At 36.9% G+C, this 11,307-nt stretch overlaps 1 protein-coding gene across 1 annotated transcript in view; it reads left to right on the top strand.

Annotated features, from left to right (window-relative positions):
- The window catches only part of KDM3B (lysine (K)-specific demethylase 3B), a 58,301-nt gene that overhangs the window by 10,477 nt on the left and 36,517 nt on the right, over positions 1-11,307 (top strand). Inside the window, exons 2-6 of the mRNA XM_010844617.1 lie at positions 2,680-2,847; positions 5,110-5,223; positions 7,119-7,224; positions 8,770-8,894; positions 10,799-10,873. Of these exons, the coding sequence (XP_010842919.1) occupies positions 2,680-2,847; positions 5,110-5,223; positions 7,119-7,224; positions 8,770-8,894; positions 10,799-10,873 (588 nt within the window). The remainder of the gene's footprint in view (positions 1-2,679; positions 2,848-5,109; positions 5,224-7,118; positions 7,225-8,769; positions 8,895-10,798; positions 10,874-11,307) is intronic.

Genomic DNA, 11,307 nt, shown 5'->3' with positions numbered 1-11,307 from the left:
TTGGCTTCCCAGGTGGCACTAATGGTAAAGAACCTGCCTGCCAATGCAGGAGACATAAGAGCCGCTGGTTCCATCCCTAGGTTGGGAAGGTCCCCTCGAGGAGGAAATGGCAACCCACTCTAGTATCCTTGCCTGAAGAATCCCATGGACAGAGGAGCCTGGCAGACTACAGTCCGTGGAGTCGCAGAGAGTCAGACATGACTGAAGCAATTTAGCACCAGCACCAGCACCATGTTGGTTTTTAAAGTAGTTGGCAGATTACCACTGTACATGGCACCTAGCTGTCAGGCACCAGAGAGCCTCAACCTCTGGTTTTCTAAGCTATGCCCAGAAGAGCACTCAAGGTCAGATTCGACCTAGGATTTCGACAGCCTCTGTTCCTTTTCATGACTTGGAAGGCCTTCAGCCATTGCCTCCTCTGGACATCAGTTATGACACCACTGAACAGTAATGGGACTGCTGTTCTCCTAGTCTTTGGTTCAAAATCCAAGTCATTTTTGAGTTTTCCCTTACTCTTATTCCAGCCAGTCATCGTGCTTGTTGATATGACTCATCAACTCTCATGAGCCCTGGTCACTTCCTTCCTTGTCTCACTGCTCCCACTCTAGGTCATGTAAGAACACCCCCTGTTCCCCACCCCACTCCCATCTAAACCATCTTCATCCACTAAGTAGCTGAATTGTCCTGAAACAAACTGTTCTGCTTATGTTTTGACCTCAGAAACCTTTTACTGGCAGTTGCATGTATACACATTCACACACACACATACGTATCTCCCATTGGCAGATGTATGAACCCAAGTTTTATCCCAATATTTGGTGTCTTCCACATTGACTATTAATCTTTTTAGTCTCATTGCCCACTCCTTCCCCACAGGGTGCTGTAGCTCCTGGCCGTCCTAGAACTTGATTGGGACTTTTTTTTGGGGGGGGGACTTTTTTTTTTAACCTCATTCCATATCACTCCCTTTGCACACCTGAAGTGATCTCTCCTGCTTCTGAACATTCCCTATACCTTATTTGTTTTATCTTATGGCATGTTATTGCCCAAGTAGTGCTTTACAATTGACCAAAGTACTTTTGAATCTATTACTTTATTTAGTCTTCACAACCAGTCCATGAGGTATGTTTTATCACAAAGGAAGAAACCAAGACTTGAGAAGCGAAGAGCGACTTGGTCAAGTTTTCAGTTAAAACTAACATCTTAAGATTAAGACGGAAATCCAAGCCTTCAGGAACATAAGCCCCAAGCTTTGTTCATTACTGCCTTTCTTGTTTCCTGAGTCTGTACTTAAATACAAGTTTGAATACATCTCTTTCCAGTTGTCAGCAAGTTACTTAAAGTTGTATATGATTCCCCCAGAACACATATTAATATATGAATGAGCCCCTTCATTCATATATTTTATATATATATATATTATATTTAATGTAATGCAGTTTAATGTTCTTTCTCTGTGAAAATCATGCTTCCCCTTTTGAGCCTTATTTTCCCATCACTTTTTTTTTAAGTAGATGTGAAACTTAGTATATTACAAGTAATAAACCTAGAGCTTTGTGTGATGAATTTAATTGCCCTACATTGTTTCCTTTGGAAGTGTCATATGAGAAATTTCTTGTAGAGCCAAGGGTTGGAAAAGTGTTGCTTCCATGAGATACTGCTTTGTGTTCTCCTTTTAGACAGTGAAGACAATGCAGCTGACCTCTCCATTTCAGATAGGCCTTTAGGAAGCTCAGAGCCAAATCAGTAATCCTTCATTCATCATATATTCCTCAGTCATACAGCTGTATAGATCCTTATTCTCTTCATAAGTTTTCCCTCTTTTTATACTTTAACAGTGACTTCTTATTGTAGTTTGCTTAGTCCTGATTTGCAAATTTATATTTTATCATTTTCTTGCATCTTTCCCAAAAGCCGACTAAAATTCTTTGAAGTAGGCTATAAGTACTCTATGCTATGCTATGCTAAGTCACTTCAGTCGTGTCTGACTCTGTGCGACCCCATAGACGGCAGCCCAACAGGCTCCCCCGTCCCTGGGATTCTCCAGGCAAGAACACTGGAGTGGGTTGCCATTTCCTTCTCCAATGCATGAAAGTGAAAAGAGAAAGTGAAGTCGCTCAGTCGTGTCCAACTCTTAGCGACCCCATGGACTGCAGCCTACCAGGCTCCTCCATCCATGGGATTTTCCAGGCAAGAGTACTGGAGTGGGGTGCCATTGCCTTCTCCTATAAGTACTCTAGCCTTTATTAATTTTAAAAGTTCACAATAGAAGTATAAAAAATTTGTCTTTCCACCTATTAGACTATGAGCTCCTTGAGACCAGTGTTCTAGATTCCTTTCCGTATTCCTGAACCTAGCATAGGGCCTTATACATAGTAAGCCCCCAGTTAGTGTGCTTAGATGTAAATTGGAAACTAAGAGTTATAAATCTCAGTAGGATTATGGCTAGAAATTACTAACTGTAAATAACTAATGCCCCCTCAACTCTGTACCCTCTTCTCAGAGTGAGGATGAGACCAATTTCCTGGCTCTGAAGTAAGATTGGTTTTTATTGTCCATTAAAAGAAGTTAAAAACAAGTTAAAAGTTTTCAAAACAGGAAGTTTGTGTTTGTTTTTATATTATAGTGTTGGATTTTTTCCAATGTAACCTTAAGATGACTTTTTGTCTCTTTTTCTAGATCTTTGTAGAATTTGATGGCTGTAACTGGAAGCAGCACTCCTGGGTTAAAGTTCACGCTGAAGAAGTTATTGTACTTTTGCTGGAAGGGTCTCTAGTATGGGCACCTCGGAAGGACCCAGTCCTCATCCAGGGCACTCGAGTCTCAATTGCACAGTGGCCAGCCCTGGTGAGTGACTTTTATTGGCTAAAAGCATATTTGGGTTTTATTCCTATTCGATATGGTATTTATGCAATAGCTAAACTCTTTAGAATTCCCCAGACTCTAATGCTTTGTCCTTAACAGGCTTTTATTCTGAAGTTACTGAAGCAAAAATTGGGAGAGATCTCTTCTCCTGTGCCTTCTGAAATGTTTTATATTAAGTAATATTTGATACTTTGTTTCTAAATAATTTTTCACCTTTCTTTTCTCATAATAATATTATGAAACAATGTAATTCTTAAAGTCTATTTTTTCCCCATAGAAACTGTTTTTTTTCCAGCTTCAGTGAGATAGAATTGACATATAACATTGTATAAGTCTGTGTACAATGTGATGATTTTATATTTATAGTGAAATAATGATTACAGTAAGGTTAACAGTTCTGTGTCTCACATAGTTACATTTTTGTGTATGTGGTAAGAACTTTTCTTTTTAGCTTTGCAGAACAAGAACATTCTAAAAATCTCAATAAAGTATAATAATCTCATTGTTTTATAGAGTACCTTCCTACATATTATCTAATTTGCTTCTCACAACACATACATGGTAAGAACTTTTAAGATTTGCTCTCTTAGCAACTTTCAAGTATACAATACAGCATTTTAACTATGGTCACCGTGCTGTACATTAGATCCTCAGAATTTACTCTTCTTATTACTGTAGCTTATACCCTTTGACCACTTTTACCCATTTCCCAGACTCCCCCCACCCCTGGCAGCCACCAATATATTCTGTGTCTATGAGTTCAGTTGTTTTATATTCCACATGTAATTGAAATCATACCATATCTGTCTTTCTCTGTCTGACTTATTTGACTTAGCACAGTGCCCTGGAGATTCAGCTGTGGTATTGTAAGTGGCAGAATTTCCTCCTTTTTTATGGCTGAATAATATTTCATTGTGTGTAATATTTATGTGTGTGTGTATGCACCACATTTTCTTTACCCATTCATTCATCACTGGACACTTAGGTCGTTTCCTTGTCTTGGCTATTGTAAATATTGCTGCAGTGAACATGAGGGTGCAGATATCTCTTCTCTTCAAGATAGTGATTTCATTTCTTTTGGATAAATACTTAGAAGTGGGATGTTGAATCACATGGTAGTTTCTGTTTTTAATTTTTTTGAGGAGCCTCTGTACTCTTCTCTGTAGTGTCTGCACCAGTTTACATTCCACTGATGGTGCAAGGGTCCCCCTCTCTACGTCCTCTCCAGTAGTACTTGGTGTGTTTGTCTTTTCACATCCCCAGTGATGGTGCAAGGGTCCCCTCCTCTTTGTCTTTCATTTTAGGTATGAGGTGATTACTCACTGTGGTTTAGATCTGCATTTCCCTGAATTTAGTAAGGTTAAGTCCCTTTTCAGGTACCTGTTGCCCATTTGTCTATTTTTGGAAAAATATCTATTCAGGTGATATGCCCATTTTTATGTTTTTTTATTTATTTATTTATTTTTTTTCTTTATATGCCCATTTTTAAATCAGACTATTTGTGACGAGTTTTTTTGTTTTTAGCATTTTAAATCACCCATTTATTAGTTGGATAAGTTAGAAGCATAGACACTTTGTGTGCTACTTCTTAGCTCAGACTCTCACAAGGCAAAAATCTAGTTCTCCTATGACTAACCAAATTAAATAATGCTCAAAACAGACATTTTTAACGTACTGATTATACATATCGTCGCTTACTGAACTCTTTTCATTTGTTTTTAAGGCCACTTTCCAGTTGAACTTTTAGAAGAAGCTCAAATTGATTTTGGTCCCTGGGTGACTTTTGTAGGCAGGTTATTTATGAAACACTAAATATGAATTTACCCATACATTTTTATATCACTGATCATTTTAGAAATCTCACAAAGGTTTCAAGAGTTCTAGAGATGATAATGGTGTAACTCTTTATTCTGAGAGCTTACTGTAATGTAACCCTCTTGAAGCCTGACAAGATTAGTTAGATTGCAAAAGAGAATGAGGAATTTCTTATTCTTTGTATCCTTTTTAGCTGTTAATAAGGCTATTGAGCTGACTTTATGCTCTAGTTTGCTTCATATGATTATTTGAGGGCAGATGGTGGGTTAGGAATGACTCTCAGAACTTATGCTTTAGCTTATTTGTATTTACTGAGGTGAAAGATATATATTAATAATGGGTATTTTCTCTGCAGTTGGATATTCAGTTTAATTGTTATTTATTTTCTCTCCCAAGTACTAATCTATTTCTTGTCATTGTATTTCACAGACTTTCACTCCCCTGGTAGATAAACTCGGTTTGGGTTCTGTGGTTCCAGTTGAATACCTTCTGGATCGAGAGCTTCGTTTCCTGTCAGATGCTAATGGGTTGCATTTGTTCCAGGTATTTATCAGTTGGTCTAGTCCTGAATTTATTTCTCTCCCTGCTGATTTCTCTGTTGATTATAAATAGAGTGTTTCCTCTTCTCTTTTAATGTTGAAGCAAGTACTTTCTCCCAGTAATTCCATGTGCCTTTTTTTTTTCTAATCCATGTGGCTTTTAAAGTTTCTTTGCTCCCTTGAAAAGTACATTTGGTGACTGAGGATTCTTTTCTCCCCTGCATACCCCCACCTCACCCTGAAACCACTTCACACTTAAGACCACACAGTTCCTCAGAAGTACTGAGTTCACAGAGATGGCTGCGTCTGTAACTTGTCTGAGAAGGGCCTATACCTTTGCCAGTGGCACGGAGGCTGGGAATTGGGGCTGGTTCCAATCAACATTAAATATTGAAGAGCTTAGGTATATTTTTAGTTACAGAAAAGGGAAAGGTTAGTAGTTTAAACAAGCTAGTATCTGAGTTCGAGTTTCAGAATTTATGGATAATAATATTTATTTCTCACAAGAGTTATTGTCTGAACGTTAAAATTTAGGAGACTTCCAAGAGTTTTGCTGTCTTATTGAGGCAGCCAAGAGCAATGTTTACTAAACTGTGTTTTGTGAAATATTAATGATGATTTCTTTATTGTTGAAATGTCTTCCTGACTCATTAGGCCTCACTCCCTCTCATCAGTCTTGTTTTATTCATCTTTGTAATCCTAGTGCTTGTATGAATAGGCACTCAGTGAATTGTGGATAAGTATCAAAATAACAAGATTTACAGGGAATAAAATGTTTTATAGTCAAATAAGTATGAAGAACATTTACCTAAACATGTTTTTTTCCCTGCTTGTCTTCTCAGAGCCTTTAAACGTACTATTGTATGTAGAAAGATATAGTATGCTGTTGTCCCTTGAACAACCCGGGCTTTAACTACATTGGCCCACTTAGTGTATGGATTTTCATCAATAAATATAGTACCTATAAACTAATACAAACTTTTTTCACTGTGTCTTTTCATTTAGATGTCTAGTGTTAGTAATACTTTTAACATCTGTAGTGTTTTGTTTTCTATAAAGCAGTCCTTTTTTTTTCCGGCTATGCTGGGTCTCCGTTGCTGTATAGGCTTTTCTTTAATTGCAGCAAGTGGGGGCTACTCTCTAGTTGCGGTGTGTGGGCTTCTCACTGTGGTGGCTTCTCTTGTTGCGGAGCACGGGCTCTCGGGCACACAGGCTTCAGTAGTTGCAGACCACAGGCTCTAGAGCACAGGCTCAATTGTTGTGGTGACATGTAGGATATTTCCAGATCAAGGGCCGAACCCATGTCTCCTGCATTGGCAGATAGATTCTTTACCACTGAGCTACCAGGGAAGCCCTGAATAAGGCAGTCTTGATGTAGTGCATTGACAGATGATTCATCTTGTAAACAGACATCATGAACATAGGGTATCAATAAATACAGCATAGTACTGTAAATGTATTTTCTCTTCCTCAAGATTTTAATATTTTCTTTTCTCTTGCTTACTTTATTATAAGAATACAGAAAAATATGTATGATATACACAATATATGTCAATCAACTATTTATGTATCAGTAAGGCTTCCAATCAACAGTAAGCTATTACGAGTTAAGTTTTGGGTGAGTCAAACATACACAGATTTTTGGCTGGATGGGTTGGGGAAGCAGTTGATGTCCTGCCCCCTTCTCACCTTGTTCAAGGGAGGTATAATATTTCCTAAACCTAAATGATCGTAGCATCTTTAACTTTTGTACAGCATCTTGTAGTCAGACTAGGGTTCTTTGGAACATTTTGATATATGCTGATGTAGAGCTCCTCAGGGGTATACTTTTTCTCTTCTGGCTAGATACTATTGCTATTTATTTCAGTATTCAGTTTTTTATTTTTTTATATTTACTAGATGGGAACAGATAGCCAAAACCAGATTCTTTTGGAACATGCTGCTCTGAGAGACACAGTTAATGCTTTGATCAGTGACCAAAAGCTACAAGAGATATTCAGCCGAGGTAAGAATAGATAGTCTTCTGTCCTTAAATTCTGAATCGGGTGTATAGCCAATGTTGAAAGTGATAGAATGGGGAAAACCGTGCAACTCTTAAACATCTGTGCTTATCTTTTTGTGGGTAGTGTCACAAGTAACTCCAGTTAGCTGGATCTCTAGAATGGATTGGAAAAATAGGATCTCCCTCAAACCAGTTTCCTTTTTGTATTATCTTTCATAATATGCAATGTTGTCTTTTTAAAAATTTCTTTATTTCTTAAATATTTATTAAGGACTAACCTGGCAGTCGACACAGTGTTAAGGTACTGGGGATATAACCACAAGCTAGAAAATCTCGGCCCTTGTTGAGCATACTGGCTTGTAAGGTTCAGTGGACCAAAGACTGTTAACACCAACAAATAACAACTTAGAGTGTAAAGTATGTTCATAAAGGAAGGTGTCCACAGACTCATTCACATTAAGAGCATGTTAACTTTTAAAAATGAAAGCAAAAGAGATTTATTAACTTTTTCATTTTACATACAGATTTTGCCCAAGATTCTATACAAAGGGTAGACTCTGGCTTCATTTATCCTTCCCTTCATGTTGTACATCTGCTCTTTGTCCTTCCTGACCTCATGATAACAATGATTTTCAGTGAAATAGGGCTCTTGGTTCTCTTCTGTCAAACTAAATCTAAATAGGTAAAAGTAGGAAAACTGGCCTCTTTGGAGAAGGGAAGTATCAGTGTGAAATGATGTTTAATAATCAAGGAAAGGTATGAGAGAGGAAAGAAAGTGAGGAAAAATAGATAGCAGTGAGAAGGAAATCAAGGAACAGGATAAGACATAGAGATATATATGAATGTGTATAGAAAAATTAAGCTTAATTATAGCTCTGAAAGATAATTAAAATAAACAGTGATTTAACTATATGGTCTCAAATGTATAAGATATGTAGGAGAGAGAAACTTGTTCTTGGAGGGCCAGCTGAAATTGTAGGGTAACATTACCTGCTGATAAAGTAATATCTTTGAAACTCTATGTTCTTAGAAAGACAGGTGCTATATTTGTTCAGATTCTTATTAGAGCAGAGGCTGGAAACCTCAAAAATTGAATTCTCCACCTATTGTATTGAAAGTAAGATAGCAAAGGGCAAATGGTTATGTATCATTCCTATGCTAACATAACAAAATGGTACATTCAACTTATTGGCCTACTTTTTTTATGTATATGTCAGATAGATCTGAGTAGATTTTCATATTATCTATAGTTTTTGACTTGTAAGTTGCCTTTCTCTTTCCTGTATTACTTCTAGAATTGAAAATGTGAGATAAGGTGTCAGATCCTAGGATATTCTAAGAAATCTCCAAATAAAATTTACCAAAGTCACTGGGAAAAACTATGTTTTATTTTTAAATTGCTGTGTATAGTAAATCTGAAATTGCTCATTTATTCAACTCCATACAAGACGATTAAAAGTGCCAATAAGTCTTTCTGTTTCTGTTTTTTAAGGAACAATCATGAAATACAGCTTAGCCAAAAATATTCAGTACTGATCTCTTCTTTAGGTCCCTACAGTGTTCAAGGTCACAGGGTCAAAGTGTACCAGCCAGAGGGAGAAGAAAGTTGGCTCTGTGGTGTTGTAAGCCATCAAGATTCCATCACCCGTCTTATGGAAGTGTCTGTAACTGAGGTGAGGCTTTGTGTTATTTTGTCTGAGGTCCATCCATCCCCTTACCAAGGGTGGTATGGAGAAAGGGAGCACTTCATTACATGTGAGAAGAGCTGGGTTCCATCTCTGGCTTTATCACTTTTGATTCTATCACCTTGAGAAAGGCTGTTCTACTTTTTCAACCTCAGTGTTCTCATCTGTAAATTAGAGGTAATTGGGTAACCACCCTTGGCCTCACAGTGTGTGTTTTGGGAACTGAGATGATGTATTCAAAAGTGCTTTGAAATCTATAGAACAGTATACAGATGTGAAGTACTAATATCTTACTTTGTCATATTCATAATGTTTATTATTTAAAAATCTAATCAATTAGCATTTGCTTCTGTAATACTTATGCCACTTTCCCCTACATGCTGATAAAATGAATTGTTTATTAAGGAAATAAGTAGAAAAAACATAGCATCTATAACTACCTGGAGAATTATCTATCAAAAACAAGAGTATTTTGAGGCAAACACATATGTATTTATAACACCTTTGAATTGGTTTCAGAATTGCCCTCTGCAGTCACATGTAATATAAGCATAATGATTTTAGTCATTTCATTATTTAATTTATTAAATTATTCAATCTTCATTTACAAATTTCAAGTGATACACATATATATAAAATAGTTAGTGAAACCCATCCCTTCTCATAGGCAAATATTACTCCTGACAGTGGTAACCACCATTAACAGTTTGGTATATATTCCATATGCTTCCAAATACCTTCTCTCTGTGTGTGTTTATGATATTTTTATACTGTCTATTTAGGTAAGAACTGCATAAATCATACTATACTAACAAATGGGATCATATGATACACATAGTTCTTTGATTTATGTTTTTAACTTAATTTTAAATTAGCATCATTCTCTATAAATATATATAGAAATATACTTCATCCTTTAAAATCAGATGCATACTATCCACTGAATTGATGTAGTATAACTAATTTAATTTAAAATTGATGGACATTTAAAAATCATTTCCAGTATTTTACTAATACAAATAATGCTTCAGTGAATATCCTTGAGCATATATCATTATACATTTTTCACATTATTTATTTACTGAAATAAATTCCCAAGTGTGTAATTGCCAGGTCAAAGGATGTATACATTAAATCTGACAGTATCTGTCAAATTGGCCCCTGCCAAAACCTTTAGTTTTTTTCTGAAGGTTTCTTTTTTCTTTTAAATTTTATTCTTTATTTATATTTAGTTCGGCTCTTCTGGGTCTTCGTTGCTGCAGGGTCTGTGGGCTACTCTCTAATTGCAGTATGCAGGCTTCTCATTGTGGTGGCTTCTCTTGTTGCAGAGCTCTGGCTCTGACACTGGCAGGGCTTCAGTAATTTAAGCACGTGGGCTCAGTAGTTGTGTGTCCTGGGCTCTAGAGCACAGGCTCAGCAATTGTAGCTCACAGACTTAGTTACCACAGCATATAGGATCTTCCTGGACCAGGGATCAAACCCATGTCTCCTGCTTTGGCAGGTGGATTCTTCACCACTGAGCCACCAGGGAAGTTCATTTTTTTTTGTTGTTTTTTTAATTACAGAATAGGAAGGTTTTAGAGATGCAGAATTTGAAATTAGTAACCCTAAAAGAAACACTTGGGCATTGAACTCAATTTTTTCATTCATTCATTTAACAAATATTTGAGTGCTTACCATATGCTAGACCTTATTTCAAATGTTGTTATTCTGGCAGTGAATTAAATAATAGAGATCCCTATTCATGGAGCTTTTATTCTAGCAGGGAAGTAGAAACAAATAGAGATAATTGCATAGATTACATAAGAAAAAATACATAATTGTGTCTTTGGTGGGCAGGCATTGAATCTTTCTCCTCCTTTTTTCTTATTTCTATCCCCCTCCTTCTATAGAGTGGTGAGATCAAGTCCGTAGATCCCAGACTGATCCATGTGATGCTCGTGGATAATTCGGCGCCTCAGAGCGAGGTACAGTAATGGAGTGAGTCTCTAAGCAGACTCGTGAGCTTGCATTATCTTGTTACATAGACTTCATTATGTTTGTGTTATCCATGTTAATAGCTTTGGGTTTCAAGCTCTGACCACTGTACATTTCTTGCTCTCACCACAGTCTTGTCTAGTTGAGGGAGGGTAATCTCAAGAAAGAGACCTAGTCTGAGCAAACCCTTTTCATCCTGGCTATGTTGCCTAACTGTTTTAAAATGGCCTACTTTTTTCTTACATTTTTTTAGGACAGGTATATTTAAAAGATACAATAGACAAAGCTGTAATAAGTAGTAGTAATATTCATGACCTACCCAGTAATAAGAAATGGAGAAGAAACTACATCCTCTTTTTCTTTCCATTAGGTGGTAGTGAGCTCCAAGGAAATCTGAAATTTCGTATCCCAAGAAGAGTTCAAA

This window comes from Bison bison, unplaced genomic scaffold (assembly GCF_000754665.1).
Source record: "Bison bison bison isolate TAMUID 2011002044 unplaced genomic scaffold, Bison_UMD1.0 scf7180017864203, whole genome shotgun sequence".
NCBI classification, from domain to species: domain Eukaryota; kingdom Metazoa; phylum Chordata; class Mammalia; order Artiodactyla; family Bovidae; genus Bison; species Bison bison.
This window is presented reverse-complemented; position numbering and strand designations above follow the sequence as displayed.